The sequence below is a fragment of the Coenobita brevimanus genome, chromosome 95, assembly GCF_032717465.1.
Source record: "Coenobita brevimanus isolate Jiangsu-jjx chromosome 95, ASM3271746v2, whole genome shotgun sequence".
NCBI lineage: Eukaryota > Metazoa > Arthropoda > Malacostraca > Decapoda > Coenobitidae > Coenobita > Coenobita brevimanus.
The window spans coordinates 15,212,106-15,232,464 of NC_137048.1; the positions used below are offsets into that span (position 1 = coordinate 15,212,106).

The 20,359-nt window shown below is 40.6% G+C and overlaps 1 protein-coding gene across 1 annotated transcript in view; it reads right to left on the reverse strand.

Annotated features, from left to right (window-relative positions):
• LOC145413150 (protein RCC2 homolog) overlaps positions 1–20,359 on the reverse strand; it is a 227,766-nt gene that overhangs the window by 31,547 nt on the left and 175,860 nt on the right. Inside the window, exon 4 of the mRNA XM_080282875.1 lies at positions 7,573–7,824. Coding sequence (XP_080139001.1) covers positions 7,573–7,824 — 252 coding nt within the window. The remainder of the gene's footprint in view (positions 1–7,572; positions 7,825–20,359) is intronic.

The following is a 20,359-nucleotide window of genomic DNA, read 5'->3' on the forward strand; positions in this document are numbered from 1 at the left end:
CTCCCATAATTGTTCACAGTTTTTTCATAGCTCCCTAACAGTAAAGCATTGTTCAAGGCTGGCAGCTATGAAGGGGTTAATGGAATACATTATTGTTTGTATCAATACTGTCTTTTTCACGCATACACATAACAACAAACAAAAGAATAAGCAGTAAATGTACACTCAACTGTAAGGAGCAGAAATATCTGTATGCTCTGTCGGTCAGAAATTTGTTGGGAAGCGAGACACTGAACAAAGACTGTGGATCTCAATGCTAACTTAAGAGAACATGTGCGACAAGTTTTTTTTTCTGAATTATAAACATTTTTGTTCCATTTCATCCCCTAAAATTGTGAAACCCATAAATTTTCGTCTACGCATACAGCGTAATGACCTTACCAATTCAATTCATATTCCTCTAGTTTTCTGTATTTTTCTGCCTGTTTTGAGGGTGGTAAATTACCTTTCTTTTGCAGAAATATTTCCACTCTTATTATCATAACATTCCTTAAGCCTTGCCTACGATTGTTTCTGGCATAATGGAAGAAACTTACTGAAAACTGGGGCGCATGTTAATTAGCATTTCAACATATCAGCGAAAACATCTAAGATAAATGTGACTGCCCGGCTGCTTGGGATGGTAGAGTAGGGTCATGTAAACATACCAGTGACCTTTGTTCCCTTCCCATAAGTGTTGACAGTTTTTTATAGCTCCCTAACTCACCATCACTGACACTGGTACAGTAAAGCATTGTTCAAGGCTGGCAGCCATGAAGTGGTTAATGGAATTAATGGAATACATTATTGTTTGTACCATTACTCTCTCTTTCGCACGTACACTTAAGAACGAACAAAAGAATAAACAGTAAATGTACACTTAAGTGGTGAAATAACTGTATGCTCTGCCAGTCCGAAATGTGTTGGGAAGCGCAATACCTAACGACACATGTGAAAATTAATGCTAACTTAAGTGAACACATAAAATGGTACAGTAATTTTTTTTTATTATTAAACCTTTTCGTTCCATTTCGTCCCCTAAAATTCTAAAACATATAAATTTTCATCTAAGCATACAGCCTAAAGACTTCACCAATTCATCTCATATTCCTCTAGTTTGTTTTTGGTATTTTTCTGTTTTAAGGTGGTAAATTACCTTCTCTTGCTGAAAAATATCCTCCTTTATTATCATCACATTAACCCCTTGACGCCCAGAATGTATATTCATTGTAATTTGGTTATCATCAGACAATTTTAATGAATATGAGCAACATTTTATAGATAATTCTTTCATATCCTTGTCTACTAATTAATTGGGATTATTAATTTATTTTTTATAATTGTATGACTAACAACAGACGATTTTATTTTTATATATCAAAGGAGAGACCTGGGCGTGAAGGGGTTAAGCTGTACGTATGACTGTTTCTGGCATAATGGAAGAAACCTATTCAACATACTCAAAAAAGGTGGATTGTGTTTCCCAATTTTCCAACAGGAGCCCAGGTTAGGTTAGGTTAGGTTAAATTACTACATAGTTAATTAAGGTTAGGCTAGGTTAGGTTATCGGTCACCTCACCAAACTCCACCCTACCACCCTTGTGATCGAGTTGTTAGCAGGTGTGGGTGGGGGGGACATATTCACGCTCATTTACCCGAGCCTCACTTGGTTCCTGATTAAACCGGAGCTATTGTACGAATAATTCTATGTAGTACTGTATCACTGAACCATTTGGTCACGGCCCAGATATACCAAAACCTGGATAATCCAAACCTGGATAATCGAGCTTTCACTGTACTGTACTGTATTATACATTCACTACAATAATTAAATGGTATAATATATACTGTATAAATAATACAGTACTGTACAATGATAAAAATGTCTTTTATTTACATTATTGTGATGAACACAGCTGAAGTGGTAAGGCAGCCCGGACTGCTTCTGGCTTTGTCAGACTTTTTCTGATATACAAGAATTTTGTCTGGCAGCTCCTCGATTCCAATAAAAGCGAATTCCAGTCTACTGAAGTCCGTTATATTGAGGTTTTACTGTACGCGCTTTTGGGTCATTGTTGCTGGTGCTACTTAGTAACTGGGCTCAAGATAGAGGGTGGGAATGAGAGCTACCAGTTACCCTAGTACTCCACAAATTTTGTGCCATACTGATCCTTCTAGAACCTTTGTGGTGCATTGTTGAAAATCATGCTCACAAGATGTGTGTTGCAGCTTTCCCAAACACCCCCATATGAGGTATGTTGCAGTCCACAGGTTAAAACAGTACACCTAACCGACCAAACACCATAGCGCGCTCAGAACACTTACACTGGCCTACAGTTGGATGAAATCATTAACACAAAGCCTATTTTATAATACAGTATTGAATCTCATGTAATTTATTGAATACTGTACAGGCAAACCTTGGTTTAACGATGCAGTTGGTTAAGTAAAAACTCATCGTTAGTCAGGGTATCATATCTCGGGGTAGATTTAACACGTAAAGTATAGGGATGCACTTTTGAGACTTGGGTTTTCCCAATCAAGGTCTAAATCCACTCAAATTAGTCCAAAAAAAATGTTTAAAGCCAATCTAAATGGCCTAACAGCTGTAAAAGAAGCTAACCAAAGCTGCTTCTTTTTTTTTTTTTTTTTTTTTTTTTTAAGCATTTTCTCTTGAACAGCCTGAATGTAAACACATGATTATCGATCGATGATATCATGACAGCCTTTTCATCAGCCCCTCTTTATGTTGTTTTAGTTACTGTTCTTGGTGCTGAGCTCCTTTATTTTCTTCACTCTTATTTTCCAAAATATATTTAGAAATTCCTTTGTATTTTCAAAGCATTTTTCCTAGATCAACCCAAATGTAAACATGATTTATCAATGTCACAGTTTTCATCAATGAATGAAAAACTTACTCTTTAAGGCTTTCATAATAAGTAATTTTTTTCATTCATTATTCATCATCCAATCCTACATTGCCCCATGAGTAACGTAGTAGCCCAGGGCTAAGCAAGTTGGTCCTGACATTTAAGATGAGAGTGACCAGCCTCACTCATCCCTCAGTGGCATTATGTGTGCAATAAACCCCAACCTCCCGTTGGATATAAACCTACACAGTCTCAATCCAATTGGAGCGCCGTAATTACTCACTAAACCACCAGGCGCCAAAGGTTAGTTATATGATTACCACCCAGCACAGTAAATGGTTTCCTGGTGTACAGGAAACCAATTGGCTTGTCACTCAGTGTAGGATCACCTACAGGTGGAAGAAAGAGGAATGAATGAAGGAAAGAAGACAGAAGAGGGAGTGTATAGTCAGCCGTAGGCAGAAGGACAAGGAAAGAATGAAGGAAAGAAAGACAGAAGGGGATGGAAGGAAAGAAGCATGGAGGAGAGGAAAGGGCAAACACCCAAGAGCAACACTACATCGAGTGAGTAATATTTAAAACCATTACTATGTATTCCATGATAGGTTAGATATTCAATGGTCCAACACGAAATATTCTTTGTCGAGTCGCCAAGTACACTGTTTTGTACCTCGCCCATCAGATGAGGTACAAAACAGTGTACTTGGCGACTCGACAAAGAATATTTCGTGTTAGACCATTGAATATCTAACCTATCATGGAATACATAGTAATGGTTTTAAATATTACTCACTCGATGTAGTGTTGCTTTTGGGTGTTTGCCCTTTCCTCTCCTCCATGCTTCTTTCCTTCCATCCCCTTCTGTCTTTCTTTCCTTCATTCTTTCCTTGTCCTTCTGCCTACGGCTGACTTTACACTCCCTCTTCTGTCTTCTTTCCTTCATTCATGCCTCTTTCTTCCACCTGTAGGTGATCCTACACTGAGTGACAAGCCATATGGTTTCCTGTACACCAGGAAACCATTTACTGTGCTGGGTGGTAATCATATAACTAACCCTTGGCGCCTGGTGGTTTAGTGAGTAATTACGGCGCCCCAATTGGACTGAGACTGTGTAGGTTTATATCCAAGGGGAGGTTGGGGTTTATTGCACACATAATGCCACTGAGGGATGAGTGAGGCTGGTCACTCTCATCTTAAATGCCAGGACCAGTTTATAAATCAACTGAACACAAAATTTAACCCGAGGCATCCCAATGATGTATGGATACGTTCCCACGTTTTGTCACCACGACACCTGACAACGTATCCATACGTTTTGCAATTGCGAGGTTCGTCATTTGCACATTTTTCAAATTTTGTAAGTGATTTTTGGTACATATACGAAAGAAGGTGCGGTGAGATGGAAAATAAGGTATGGTCCTTCTGTGTTGTCTGGGGAAGGCATGAGTGGTGTGACAGGAGTGAGGGGTGAAAAGGAAAGTGGTGTGGTGGAAGTGAGCAATGAAAGGGAAAGTGGTGGTGGGAGAGATGCACTGCGAGCACGTGATGTACGTGCGCAGCAGGCAGGCAAGAAGCCGCCGCTCCCTAGCACATCTTTCACCCAGCAGTATTCCCGCACTTCCTCCCCACAGCCCCGTGATGTGGAGAAAGGAAGGAAATGGAAGGGAAAGGGGAAAGAAAAAGGAAGAGGGAAGAGGAGCCCAAGTGGGTAAAGGTGCCACTCTCCTCCTCCCCAACCTCCCCCACTACCCTCTCCTCCTCACCCTGACAAGGAATATCACACCTTGTTACATTACTGATACTGTACTGTGTGTGCTTCCGATAATATGACGCTCACTGTAAAAGTAAGGCCTGTACATATGTGATAATATGAAGCTCAGTATAATAGTAAGGCCTTTAAGTATGTGATAACAATTATAAAAAGTGGAAACGGGTGTAATGTTAGTGGAAAAGTATTATATAAGTTGAAAAATAGAGTGTAAGTTGAAACAAGTCATAGCGAGTTCACTCACTATGTTCATATGCGATAATATGACGCTCAGTATAATAGGAAGGCCTGTAAATATGTGATAATTATATAAAGTGGAAACTGGTGTAATGTTAGTGGAAAAGTATTATATAAGTTGAAAAACAAAGTGTAAGTTGAAACAACAGTCACAGCGAGTTCACTCACTATGTACAGATACAACTATCTTCCCAAAGTTTGATGAACATACAGTGGAAAAATCAAAAACCATTTGCAACACACAGTAGTAGAGATTGGGTTTTCATTGTATTTCTCCAGGTGTAAATTATCTTTGGACGGAACTGGGAAGATAGTTTTGACTTTCTTTGTACATATGCGATAATATGAAGCTCAGTATAATAGTAAGGCCTGTAAGTATGTGATAACAATTATATAACGTGGAAATGGGTGTAATGTTAGTGGAAAAGTATTATATAGGTTAAAAAATAGAGTGGAAGTTGAAACAAGTCATGGCGAGTTCACTCACTATGTACAAAGACACAACTATCTTCCCAAGGTTTGATGAACATATAGTGGAAAAATTGAACCATTTGCAACACGCAGTAGTAAAGATTGGGTTTTCATTGTATTTCGCCAGGTGTAAATTATCTTTGGACGGAACTGGGAGGATAGTTTCGACTTTCTTTGTACATATGCGATAATATAACGCTAAATATCTGAGTTCGCTCACTATGTAAATAGGTGTTAATATTATACTAAATATAATCGTAAGGCCGGTAAATATGTGAGAACAGTTCTATAAAGTGGAAAATGGTATAATGTTAGTGGAAAAATATTATGTCAGTAGAGAAAATGAAATGAATGTTGAAAACTAGTCATAGTGAATCATATGTGACCGATTTGGGCAATTTCGCTATGCTCACTCAATGGAACAATGCTTATTTCGCCTATATTTTTGTGTGAAAACCAGTATATTCTTGTCCTACATGTTATTTGCTCCAAATTAATAAATATCTACCAATTCTGAGTGATTTCCAATACGTACCTCAACCACAGAAAATGAGACAGCAGCCGAGCGCCTTTACAGAATACGGTACCATGTGCGTGGTGTGGGTCACCTGTTTTGACCATGTCTAGTCTCAGGTATGCACTTTCTCTAGGATCTACCATCATTTCTCATCAAAAGCGGAGGTTTGAGCCAAAGAAAAAAAAAAAAAAAAGAAAAAAGAAAAAAAAAAAAATCCAAAATCTGCCGGGATTGGGGGTGGGGTCAGTGGTGGAAAATTGGCCGGGATGGGTCAGGTTAAGTAAAATATCATCAAAGTCAGTAAAAAAAATAAAAAAATAAATAAATAATAATAAAAAATCAAAACCCATTGCAAAACTGGGGGTAGGCCTATGATAGGTGGAGCAGGGTGGTATTTCTATCCCCATCACTATTCTGCAGTAATGCATCTAAAGGTATCATATATCAGGGTTTGCCTATACTGAGATCATCGACTGCTAAACTCTAAGTTCACATGTAATGGCCATTACGGTCTTGGTCCTGGTCGTTTCAGCTGAAAGCCATTTGGGCCGCAACGTCTAAACTGATTTGTTATATGTTACGTTCTGTTGTTTAGGGAGTTAGGTGATCGGTTGTTTGCCAGTTTGGACGTTACAGCCTAAATTACTTATGGTCAAAACGACCAGGACCCTAAGGGTTTGCTGCCTTCATGCTGGGTAATTCCCTTGAGTTTCATTTCAAGAGTAATTGCCTTCCTCTTCTTCTCATCAGTAGTAGGAGAGACAAATGGGCATTTCGTGGACATGATGGATGTACAAAACACAACGTAGATACAGGGGGGTGTCCAAAAAAACGATGGCAACACAGAACACTGTAGAGCATCGGAGCATCGACTGTTTACGCTAGTAACCGCCCGGGCGACTGGGACTCAACTCACTGCCCAGTATCACGAGAGAGTATCATACCGCATCTCTAGCCTGGCAAAAGATCAAAATGCAAATAATTCTGAAGTATGGTCTTTACCATCGTCGTCAAAAAATCATGAGGCGACCATTCATAAAACGGGGACCACCTGTACTGTATTTTTTCATACCTAATTGTTTCTTTTCATTCCTATTATATCATTAAATCAACTTCCTCATTCCACCCCTTGGTCCAGCATACATTAAATCAGTGGCTTTCATATCCTCCTTTGGAGCATCATACAACTCAGTTAGGCTACATCCCCAGTCATAACACATCATCCTTTCTCATCATAAAATGCTTACCTTACCATTTAGTTTTTCAATTTCCCCACATCCAAGGTACAATAGGAAGTTCTTCTCCTTTGCATCTCAGCAGTACATATAATAAGTAATCTGTGCTAATGAAATACTGATTTGTTACGAAGTAATATTGGAAGTCTGGCCACATTTTGAGGCAGACATGCCCAGGGTTACACAAATCATAGCTTAAAGATATTTATCCCTCCAGAAAGGTTCTGACGTGTTCAGTAGGTTTATTTTTAATACTGCATGATACAGTTCCAAGAGCAGTTGTTACTATTAGTGCGTGGAGGGTGTCTGCCTTTACCATCAGCATGTATAATACAGTAGTGTGCGTACAGGTATGAAACGTTAGGTATGTTGTACATGTCAATGTAAATCCAGTCAAGGCAAAACTTTACATAACCCTTGGAGTATCTGTACTGATGACACTAGTCAACTTGTTAGTCCTTTCATTGTGAGAAAAAAAATATATATATATCTTACGGTGTGATTTGTTCCACAGGCGATGTCTACAATCTGAACATCAGTTACTGGTGTGGGATGTCCATCCTTGCTACGTTCCACAAATATTGGAACCCTTCTGGGTGTACGTTCATGTTGAAATGTCAGTTTGTTGCTTGTAATGAAGAACTTGCCATCTGTGTTATGACCCAGCTGTCCATATTCTGGCAAGCCAAAGGAATACAAGTATCCTTTTCTGTCAATAATCATGCTGAATTCTCCACCACATGCCACCTGTGAAAAATAAAACAGGAAATTAGAAAAAGATGATCACATAATTTACAGAGCATTATCTTGAAATCTATGAAAGATGCTCCCAATATCCTTGTGAATGTGAATATGTCAATAATCAGTGTATCAGTCAACCCAGCTATTCGTAGGTTCACATATTTGCAGATTTTTCTGGGATAATATTTAAGAATATCTGCTTTTCCCACAGCATCAGCTGTTCCTAGTGATTCATGAATGATTCTGCTGCATGTTTTCTTTGAGAAATACTGTCCTTACCCCCCTGGGGGTAGGGGGGTTTTCAAGAATACTCCCCCAGTATCCCTGCTTGTCGTAAAAGGCGACTAAAAGGGTTGGCGGAGGGTTAGTGCCCCTCCCCGGAAAACAACTAACTAAAAAAACAAACAAGAAGCCTTGGACAAGGACTGACCAAACGATGACGACCCAGGACCGGACAAAGGACTTGGTAATGAGTACATGGAATGTAAGAGGAGCGAATGATGAGGTGAGAGAGAGAGATTGTCCAGGTACTTGAGGGTGCGAAAGTGGATGTATGTGGAATAACTGAAACAAAATGGAGAGGAGAAAGTGTGAGAGAATGGGAGTATGGATGGGGTATATGTGCAGGAGTAGATGAGAATGAGAGGGCAAAGGAAGGAGTGAGTATAGTTGTGAGTAAAAGATGGAAGAAGAGCATAAGACAGTATGGATCAGTTGGGTCAAGGACTGTGTGGGTAAAGTTGAAAGTTGGAATACAAATGTGGGCGATTGTGTGTGTGTATGCGCCAACGCAAGATCGTGCTAGAAGTGTGAGAGAAGAGTTCTGGACAAATGTGGAAATGTGCATGGAAAAGTTAGGAAGGAATGAGAGAGTGTTTTTGATTGGTGATATGAATGGTAAAGTTGGTAATGTGAAGGTGGATGGAATAGTTGGTGAGTGGGGTGTGCCTGCCGAGATAGATGAGAATGGGAGTGCGTTAGTGGACATTTGTGCTGGGAGGGGGTTGGTGATAGCCAATACCCTCTTCGGGCATAAAATGATCCACAGGTTTACATTGCGAATGATGAGAAAGGTGGGTGGTGAACTGAATGAAAGGAAGGCAATGATTGATTATGTGTGTGTGGATGAAAGGATGCGAAGATGTGTAAAGGATGCAAGAGTGTATAGAGGTTGGGGGAGTGGACTTTCTGACCACTACTTGGTGGTGGCCAGAATTAGGATGCAAGTGAGATGGAGGAATAGAAGAAGGGAAAGACGAGAGGAAGGAGTAGTTGCAAGGAGAGTGGAAAGGTTACAAGAGGATGAGAAAAAGGCAGAGTATAAGAGAGAAGTGGAGGAACGATTGGGCAAATATGAATTGGAGCAGATGGGAGACGTGAAAGGTGTGTGTAAGATATTTACAGAAGAAATATGTGCAGCATGTGATGTGGTGTGTGGAAGGAAGAGAAGACGGAGGGGGGTGCAAGGAACAGCGTGGTGGACTGAAGAGGTGAAACAGGTTGTGGCACAAAAGAAGAAAGCATACAATGAATGGGTGAGAAATAGGGGCGTGGAAGAAGTTGAGAGGCGGAAGAGAGAGTTATATATGGAAAGGAAGAAAGAGGTGAAAAGATTAGTAAGAGAGAGTAAGAAGAGAGTGGATGAGGAATTTGGAAGGAATTTGAGTGTAAAGTGGAGGGACTGTAAGAAAATGTTCTGGAGAGAAGTGAAAAGAGTAAGACAGGGTGGAAGTGAAGTTAGCAGGGGAGTGAAAGATAAAAATGGTAGATTACTAGTGGAGAAGGGAGAAAAAGTGAGCAGATGGAGAGAACACTTTAAGGAATTGTTGAACGTAGAGGATGGAAGTAATGCGAGTATAAGTGGCTGGGGAATGGCTGGGAGAAGGAGGGAGGTGAGAAGACAGGAAGAAATCAGTAGGATAGAAGTTGTGGAAGCAATGAAGAAAGTTAAATCGGGGAAGGCCCCAGGAATTGAGGGAGTCTGTGGTGAAATGCTGAAGCATGGGGGAGAGATAGTAGTAGAATGGATGTGGAAGATGTGCAGATTGGCCTGGGAGGAAGGTAGAGTCCCGGAGGATTGGAAGTCAGGTATAATTATTCCCTTGTACAAAGGAAAAGGGGAAAAAGAAGTGTGTGGTAATCATAGGGGCATTTGTCTTCTTAGTATAATAGGAAAAGTGTATGGTAGGATACTTATAGATAGAGTTAGAGAAAGAACAGAGAAGTTAGTTGAAGAAGAACAGGGAGGCTTTAGGAAGGGAAGAGGTTGTGTAGATCAGATATTCATTCTTAGATCTTTAGTGGAAAAGTTTCTAGAGAAGGGAAAGAAGTTGTATGCGGCTTTCATGGATTTGGAGAAAGCATATGACAGGGTGGATAGACAAGGATTGTGGAAAGTGTTAAGAATATATGGAGTAGATGGGAAGTTGTTGAATGCTGTGAAGAGTATGTACGATGGTGCGAAGGCTGCAGTGCGTGTGGATGGTGAACTAAGTGAATTTTCCTCTTTGAAAGTTGGTTTGAAACAGGGATGTGTCATGTCTCCATGGTTGTTCAATCTGTACATGGATGGGGTAATAAAAGAGGTATAAGGTAGGGTAGTGGATGTTGGAGTGGCCCTGGTGAGAGAGGATAGTGTTTGGAAACTCCCTGTACTGTTGTTTGCAGATGATACTGTGTTGTTGAGTGAAGACGAAGGGGAGCTGCAAGGCTTGGTGGATGAGTTTGAGAGAGTGTGTAAGAAACGGAATCTAAAGGTGAATGTAGGGAAGAGTAAAGTGATGGTCTTTGAGAGAGGTGAAGTTAGTGAATGTACAGCGAGGTTAGATGGTGAGGAATTGGAAAATGTGAGTACGTTAAAGCATTTGGGTAGTGTGATGAGTAAGGATGGAGGTTTGGAGGGTGAAGTGCTTGAAAGGGTACAGCAGGGAAGAAAGGTTGCTGGTTCCTTGAAAGCAGTGATAAGAAACAGGGAAGTGAACATGGAAGTGAAAAAGTTACTACATGACAGTATTGTGATACCAACTCTAACGTACGGAAGTGAAGCTTGGACATTGTTGGAAGGACACAAGTCAAGAGTGAGAGCAGTGGAAATGAGTTATTTAAGAGGAGCCTGTGGAGTCACGTGGAGAGACAGGCTGACGAATGAGGATATAAAGGAGCGTTGTGGTGTGGATGTGGATGTGATAGGAAGCGTTATGAGGAACACACTGAGGTGGTTTGGCCATGTGGAGAGGATGGAGGGTGAAAGACTGACGAAGAGAGTGTATGTGAGTGAGGTGGAGGGGGGAAGAGGGAGGGGGAGGCCGAGGATGAGATGGAGGGATGGGGTGGAGAGGTATATGAGAGAGGGGGGTGTGAGTTGGGAGCAGGGCAGTGAAATGGCGGAGGACAGGGCGACTTGGAGGCGATTTGTTTGTGGCCACCCCAAACGGGATTGAGGTGTCTGGCAATAGATAGATAGATAGACTTGTAAACTGTGCAGTTACCCTGTAGAGGCATGTGTTGTCTGGGACACAGCAAACTTTCATCGTCATAATCGCATGGTGAGTACTGTACACAACACCCAGAATGGCTTCTGTATCATCCTGTACTGTCTTTTAAGGAAGTATTTATGTGCTATGAAATGCATTTACGGGTGTTACAGTGGGTTTGTAGGTAACTGAAATAGCTAACACATTGTAATCAGTGAGTTCTCTGGTAGGTCTGGGTAATTCATGGAATTCAACATTTGCGGGGCATTCTGGTACACAACCCCCGCAAATAGCGGGACCTGACTATACATACATACATATACAGTATATATATATATCTATATCTATCTATCTATCTATCTATATATATCTCCTTATCTATCTATCTATCTATGTGTATATATATATATATATATATATATATATATATGTGTGTATATATATATATATATATATATATATATATATATATATATGTATACATATACTGTATATATATATATACTGTATATATAGCCGTTTGAGTATCCACTGCAGGACCGACCTATCTCGACCGAAGTCGGGACGATACAACCAATGTATCTCTATCAAGTGGCTTAGGCTGTCTAGTAGAGATTGTATGTAGGGTGAGAAGTGCTTGTAAGTGTAATTGTAGTGTTGGAGTGGCTTTGGATGTGTGAGTAGTCTGTGAACCAAGTGTAATTGGCCCGCGCAAGCCGACTGGGTGCAAGCACACTTTATAGTAAGCGACACTGGTCAACCACAGCACCCCTTGTGTCCGCCAATGCAGTACGTGGCCGGCTGAACACTCCCAAAGTTTATCAACCTGGCGGGGCGCGAACCCTGGTTCACCCGTGTACGAAATGCACACTACCACTGTACCACAGAGGCTCCATACATAGAATACTTCCCCAGTATTCCCTGCTTGTCGTAAGAGGTGACTAAAAGGGACACTTTTATCTACATTCTTTTTGCTCTCTTTCTTTCCCTTGTACTTTGTCTGTCCAAACCCTCTGCATTTTACTTTCACTTAGTTAAGTTCCTCTCTCCACTGTCTGGTTCCTGCGAGTCACTGGCACTGGCTCCAGGGTAAAATATTTTACTGCCTAAGAAATCTTTATGAACTCTGGTAATGAAGCAATGGCCCTCAGTTCCGTGCAGCATTTAAGTGGGCAGGGGGTGCTAAGAATCCCACGGTGTAAAAATAAGTTCATAAATCCAAAAAGAACCTTGAGAATAGGAAACTGGAATGTTCGAACTCTCAATCAGGCTGGTAAAATGGAAGAACTTATTTCAGTGTTCAAGGAATACAAGATGGATATTTGTGCTCTTACAGAAACGAGGTTGCTTGGAGTTGATAAAATGAATTTGGAAGATGGTATTACTATGTTGGTTTCTGGTAGGAGTGATGGAAATCATTACCAAGGAGTAGGCTTACTGCTGAGTAGAGATGCTTGCAAGGCACTATGTGAGTTTGAACCATTTAATGAGCGCTTGCTTTATGCTCGCTTAAAATCTGACCATGGTAATATCAGTATGGTTGTAGGGTACGCTCCGACAAATGAGGCTGCTGATGAAATGAAGGATGACTTTTATGAGAAGCTGCAGGATGTAGTGAAAAGAGTGGCAAGACATGATGTGTTAGTTTGCATTGGTGATTTTAATGCGATTGTTGGCAGTAGTAGGGATGGCTTTGAAGATTGTATGGGTAAGGAGGGTGCTGGTATAAGAAACGAAAATGGGGTGCGACTTGCAAGCTTTTGTTTGGCAAATGACCTTATAATTGGTGGAACTATCTTTGAGCATAGAAAAATACGTAAGACTACTTGGATTTCACCATGTGGTAAATATTGTAACCAGACTGACCACATTGCAATGGGGTACTTTGTGGGGTGGAAGACAATTGACACTCGTCATGGTCGAGCCTGCCACAGACGTCGTAGGACACGCATACTCATGAATCATATGCTGCATTTGTTTGTGTGCACTTGTGATAGGATTAATGTCATTCCTACTTACAAAACCACTTACACTCTCCAATGAATACACACAACAAGAGCTTATTCATTTGTATGAGTCATACAAAAAGGTAAAAATATTCTAATCTGGCAAGTCTAGCAACTAGTCAGCTCATTCATCCCTTATAATTTAATGTTTTCTATGTTAATTCTTTAGAAATGAGTAGATTTGTATCTCTTAATATATGGTTTCAATGAGGAAAGTCATATTTTCCTCCTCTGAGATGATTTACTAACTTAAATTTATTAATGCCTAAATTCGCCTTCAGTCAACGATTTCGACAAACCGTCCCAAATCCAGGAACGGTCAACAGTCATTTTCTGCCTGCTCTGAGAGAGGTCGGAAGGCTGGACTGAAGTCGAAAGGAAGCACGCTGAGAACCAGGATCGTACTGTTGTGTTCCCCTGTGCATTAATAGGGGTGGCCATCAATTTCCTCAGATTATGAATGATGAAATTAGAAAATAAACAAGTTGGATAATATAGTGTCATACAGTATGTATATATTTCTCAAAGTGGCTAATCAATCCAGAATAGAATATATTCTCTATAATAAGTATATATAGAAAATTATATATATATATATATATATATAAATAAATATGTGCTTTTCACTTTCGCTCACGAAGTACACACTGCTTCCTACCCAGATGACTTAACACTCCCACACACACTTCATGACTGGTGTACTACAAAAAGACTCAGAATGGCCTCTTTTATGGTAGAACACAGTCATAACTCACGCCTCACTATCAACAACATCCCCCTTGTCCCACATGCACACAAAATCTTTGGTGAAATGAAAGCACAGTAACAGAAGAATTTGGTAATATCTTGCAGCATAGAGCAGTTATATCTTGGGTGCCGCAATATTAGTAAACAAAAGCAGAGTCTATCTTGTCCCTGGGACTGTACCTTCAATGCGCATGTGCCACTTGGATATTTGGGATGTTACGAGCGTCGTACCGATTTTTTACTTATATTGGCTAGTAATCGACTTGAAGAGGGCAATTACAAAGTATTTCGTTCCAGCCAATAGCGAGTAATGTAACTCCACCTCTTTCAGTACAAAATGGCGTCAATTCACCCAGCCTCGGAGTCCCCAGGGGGGGGAACCATAAATGCCCCCGCCATCTGCCCCTCTCCCGGTGACGACTCGAGGTGCCTGGAACCACGGTCTGACTCTCTTCTTCTTCATTTCTGCAACATTCGCGGCCTTTCATCTAACTTTTGCTCTGTTGAGCACCACCTCTCCTCCTCTAAACCTCACCTTCTTTTTCTAACGGAGACTCAGCTGTCTGAGGCAACTGACAGCAAAACCCTTTTCTGTATCCTCCTACTTTCTCTATACTCATTTCAAAGCCAAAGGTGGCTGTTGTGTATACATACGCAACGACTTATCTTGCTCTCGTGTTCCTGAACTTGATTCTTCTGAATTCTCCACTCTCTGGCTTCGGCTTTCCTGTCATTCTCTGACTAAATATATCTGTGCTGTTTACTTATCCCCTAATTCTACTGACTATCAAAAATTCTTCGACTATCTTACTTCTATGATGGAACACATTCTGTCCATTTCTCCTTTCTCTGAAATCTCCATTCTTGGAGATTTCAATGTTCACCACCACCTTTGGCTCTCCTCTCCTTTCACGGATCCACCTGGTGAACAAGCCTACATCTTTTCTATCCTTAATGACCTAGAGCAGCTTGTACAGCACCCTACCCATATCCCTGACCGCCTTGGAGAGAGCTCCAACATACTTAACCTCTTCCTCACAACTAATCCTTCTGCTTACTCTGTTAATCTTTTCTCTCCGTTGGGCTCCTCCGATCACAACCTTATTACCTTAACCTGTCCTATCGCTCCAGTACGGCCTGCGGACCCTCCAGGGAAACGTCGTCTCTGGCATTTTGGAGCTGCGGACTGGGAGGCCCTCAGGCAGTACTTCTTTGATTTTCCCTGGAATGATTATTGCTTCCATGGCCGTGAGCCATCTGAGTGTGCCTTGCGCATTACGGAGGTTATTCTCTCGGGCATGGAAGCATACATTCCTTTCTCATATCCTTTGACTAATGCAAGAAAGCCTTGGTTTAATCACGCTTGTTCTAATGCTGTCCGCAACAAGGAGAAGGCCTACAAAAGGTACCGGAGCCAACCCACCCCTGAATCACATAATCTTTACGTTTCTGCCCGGAATCGTGCTAAGTCTGTTCTTCGCTCTACTAAAAATAATTTCATCCATACTAAATGCTCTCAACTCTCCAACTCGAATTCTTCCCGCTCCTTCTGGCACCTTGCCAAAAATCTTTCTAACAACTTTACCTCATCATCCTTCCCTCCTCTTTTCTACTCTGATGGTTCTGTAGCTATTTCTTCTACTGATAAAGCAGATCTCTTCGCACAGACTTTCTCCTCCAATTCCACCTTAGACGATTCCGGTGCTGTTCCTCCATCACTTCCCCCTCTGACTTCCTCATGGCTGACATTAAAATTTCTTCAGTTGATGTATTTTCTGCCATTACTGGCCTCAGTACTAACAAGGCATATGGGCCTGATGGGGTCCCTCCTGTTGTTCTCAAAAACTGTGCTTCTGTGCTTACACCCTGCCTAGGCAAATTATTTCGCCTTTGTCTGTCAACTTGTACCTTTCCTTCTTGCTGGAAGTTTGCTCTCATTCAGCCAGTCCCAAAGAAGGGTGACCACTCCCAACCCTCCAACTATCGTCCAATTGCTTTAACGTCCTGTATTTCAAAAGTTTTCGAGTCAATTCTTAATAAAAAAATTTTAAGGCATCTTTCCTATCACAACCTTCTTTCCGATCGTCAGTATGGGTTCCGTCAGGGACGCTCCACTGGCGATCTTCTCACCTACCTTTCAGACTCCTGGTCATCCTCCTTTCGGGACTTTGGCGAAAGCTTTGCCATTGCACTTGACATCTCAAAGGCTTTCGATTGAGCCTGGCATAAATCTTTAATTTCCAAACTGCCCTCCTACGGTTTCTATCCTTCTATCTGTACCTTCATTGCTAGCTTCCTTTCTGGTCGTTCTATAGCTGCTGTCGTAGACGGCCATCGTTCTTCTCCTAGATCTATCAACAGTGGTGTTCCTCAGGGCTCTGTCCTATCACCAACTCTCTTCCTTTTATTCATCAATGATCTTCTAAGCTGTACATCTAACCCTATCCACTCATACGCTGATGACTCCACCCTTCACCTTTCTATTCGGTTCCCGCAACGCCCATCTCAACAGTTACTTCAAGAAACAAGGGATGAGGCTATGGCACACCTAATGTCTGACTTGGCTCATATCTCTGACTGGGGTAAAAAATAATATGGTTGTCTTTAATGCTTCTAAGCCTCAGTTCTTACACCTATCAACCCGACAAAATCTTCCACAGGTATACCCACTAATGTTTAATAATATTCAGCTTAATCCTGCATCATCCTTGAACATGCTTGGGGTTTCATTTACTCGGGACTTATCTTGGAAAGATCATATTACATCTCTTGTAAAATCTGCTTCCAAGAGATTGGGTGTGCTAAGCCGACTCCGCTCTTTCTTTACCCCTGCACAATTGTTGACTCTATACAGGGGTTTTATCCGCCCCTGTGTGGAGTACAACTCTCATGTGTGGGGAGGCTTCCCACATACAGCTCTTCTCAATAGGGTGGAGTCAAAGGCTTTTCGTCTCATTAACTCTCCTCCTCTTACTGACTCCCTTCAACCTCTGTCTCTTCGCCGCACTGTTGCATCTTTATCTCTTTTCTATCGCTACTTTAATGGTCACTGCTCCTCTGAACTGTCTGCTTGCATTCCTCCACCTCTACGACGGGCGCGTAGCACCCGTCTGGCAGCAAACTCTCATCCCTTTTCTGTCCAACTCTCTAATGCAAGAGTTAACCGTTACTCCCAGTCTTTCATTCATGCAACAGGTCAGCTCTGGAACTGTCTCCCTCTGTCTGTATTTCCTCCTGCCTATGATCTCCAGTCTTTCAAACGCAGTGTGTCCAGGCATCTCAAAATGATCGGATCTTGAATGTGGCTCTCTATTGTATTTTGTTTTTCTCTTGGAGGGAACTGTTACTGCGGGCTCATGGCCTTTGGTTCCTTCTTCCTCGCATAAAAAAAAAATAAATAAAAAAAATAAAAAAAAATAAAAGACTACTAATGCAAAATAAATGAGGATCTTGGAGTTCATTTGATGCTAATCTAGCTGGATAAATATTTTTTACGTATTACTATGAAAATAATAAGTAGTTTCCTTTCATTTCTTCTGAACTATTTGAGAAAAAAATAATTCCTCTACACATTACAAACATTAATTTGAATCATAAGTCCACACAAAGATATATTATTAATGATTCATGGAAGTGCGACTGTTCACTCTTAGTGGCAGGCTCGACTACTTCAATGGCGGCCCCAAAGCACCCCATTAGCAGAAGGCATAGGAGTTATTTGCAAGATGTTTGCGTAAGGAGGGGGGCAGATATAGGTAGTGATCATCAACTTGTTGTGTCAAAGATTAAAATAAAACTTAAGAGAAACGTTAATGGTAATTGTACAGGGGGTAATAATTATGATTTTGATGAGCTGAGAAGTGATGAGAGCACGAGGGAAAAGTTTTGGTGCGAATGTAGTAACAAGTTTCTAGTCCTGCAGACTTTGATGAAATCTGAAGACAATGATATTAATCAAATGTGGAGAGAGGTAAAAGAGGTTTTGCATGAGAGTGCTAAGGTTACTATTAAGAAAAAGGGAAAAGCAAGAAGGAAAAAGTGGATGTCAGATGAAACATGGAATGTAATTCAGAAAAGGAAAGAGGCTAAGTTAAGAAGTGAAGAACAACATGTTGATGGCCAGGTAGTTGAAGTACTTAGAGCAAAGTACTGGAGTTTACATTCTGAAGTAAAAAGACTCGTTAGATGTGATAAGAGGAGACTATATGATGAAAAGGCGACAGAGACAGAAATTAAATTAAGTAAAAATGACGGTCAGAGCACAAGAGCAGCGTATCAGGCCATAAAGGAGTTAACTGGGACTGAAAAGAGAAGGAAGGAAATACCTGTATGAGACAGAAATGGTAATTTGATGACTAAAGATTTGGATATAAAAGGAAGATGGAAAGAGCACTTTGAATCTGTTCTAAATAGACCAATCCCAGCTGAAGAGGACATTTTGCCAGCCGAGAGAGATTTGCAGATAGAAACAGGGGATATAACTTTGGATGAGGTAGCAAAATCTAGAAAGGAGTTAAAGAATTTTAAGGCTCCAGGTGAGGATGGAATATTCCCTGAAATGCTTAAGATGGAAAATGACGAGTTGATGAATGCACTTTTGAAACTTTTTAATGTGGCTTGGGATAATGGTGGAATTCCAGAAGAGTGGAAAAATGGAGTGATTATAAATATACCAAAAAAGGGAGATTTAAGTGTGTGTGGCAATTGGAGGGGGATAACTTTGACACCTGTAGTTGCAAAAGTCTTTTCCAAAATCTTGTTGAACAGAATAGAGCCAGTAATTGATAAAATTTTAAGAGAAGAACAAGCGGGATTGAGAAAGGGTCGAGGTTGTAATGATCAGATTTTTATCGTAAGGCATCTAATGCACCAAGCTAATGAGATGAAAATGCCACTTAACATGTGTTTTGTGGATTTTGAAAAGGCGTTTGATAGTGTTTCACGTGGAGCTATGTTGAAAATTATGAGATTCTATGGTATACCAGAAAAGTTTGTAAATATTATTAGAAGCCTGCATGAAGGTACTTTTTGTATGGTAATGGTGGGTGGTTCTTTGAGTGATCCATTTCAAGTTAGGTCAGGAGTGATTCAGAAGGAGTTCTTTCGCCATTGTTGTTTGTTTTGGTTATGGATTATGTTATGAAAAAGGTTGTAAGGAGAACAGGTGCAGGAATTAACTGGAAAGAAAATAAGAAGCTGATGGATTTGGACTATGCTGATGATATTGTACTGATTTGCGGAAGTATTTACGAGATGCAGAGGGTGCTCGATTGTCTGGTGGAGGAAGGAGAAAAAGTGGGATTGGTAATAAATTGTGGAAAGACTGAAATTATTAATATGAACGTGGAGAACCAAATCGATTGTGTAATTGGGAATAATGTGGTGAAGAATGTAGAAAACTTTAAATATCTGGGAACGATTGTATCATCTAATAGATCATTAAACAATGAAATTGAGGAGAGGATTAGACAGGCTTGGCGAGCTGTTGGAATGTTGAAATCTGTTTGGAATAATAATATGCTTTCGGTACATACTAAAGTGAAAATTTACAAGTCCATGGTTAGACCCATTTTAATTTATGGGCATGAGTCATGGTACAGTACAATTGCAACAGATCAGAAAGTATTAGGATTTGAGAATAAAATACTGAGAAGGATTCTTGGGGTAAAGTGGCAAGACAGAGTTACAAATGAAAGAGTAAGAGATATTACGAGAGTGGAACCAGTTAATGAATATGTGATACTGTCTCGCTGGAAGTGGCTGGGGCACATATACAGAAAAGAAGGTAGTTTAATACAGGATGTGCCAGAGTGGATTGCTAGAGGAAGAAGAGGTATAGGTAGGCCGAGGGAAACCTGGTTGAGGACAATGAAAAAAGAAGCAGGAGCAGAGTGTTGGTAGGACCTGAAGGAGATGGCAAGAGACAAATATTGGTGGAGAGAGTTCATTGAGACCCTATGCATCCCGTGGGGTGCCACAGGAAATGATTGATTGATTGATATATACATATATATATATATATATATATATATATATATATATATATATATATATATATATATATATATAGATATAGATATATACAGTCCTTCTCCCTAGTATGTGCCTATATTGGCGGCAGAGGACAGCGCATACTAGGAATTCGCATACTCTGAATGCATAAACTTACGGAAAAAATTACATATGGGCGGCACCCCCTTCATGGGCAACCCTTGAGACTCCTTTCAGGCCTAAGTATTGTTCTGTACAGGGGAACAATCTAAGACATATTACCTAAGATAAAGTAAACCAACAAGATTATGAATTTACTAAGTC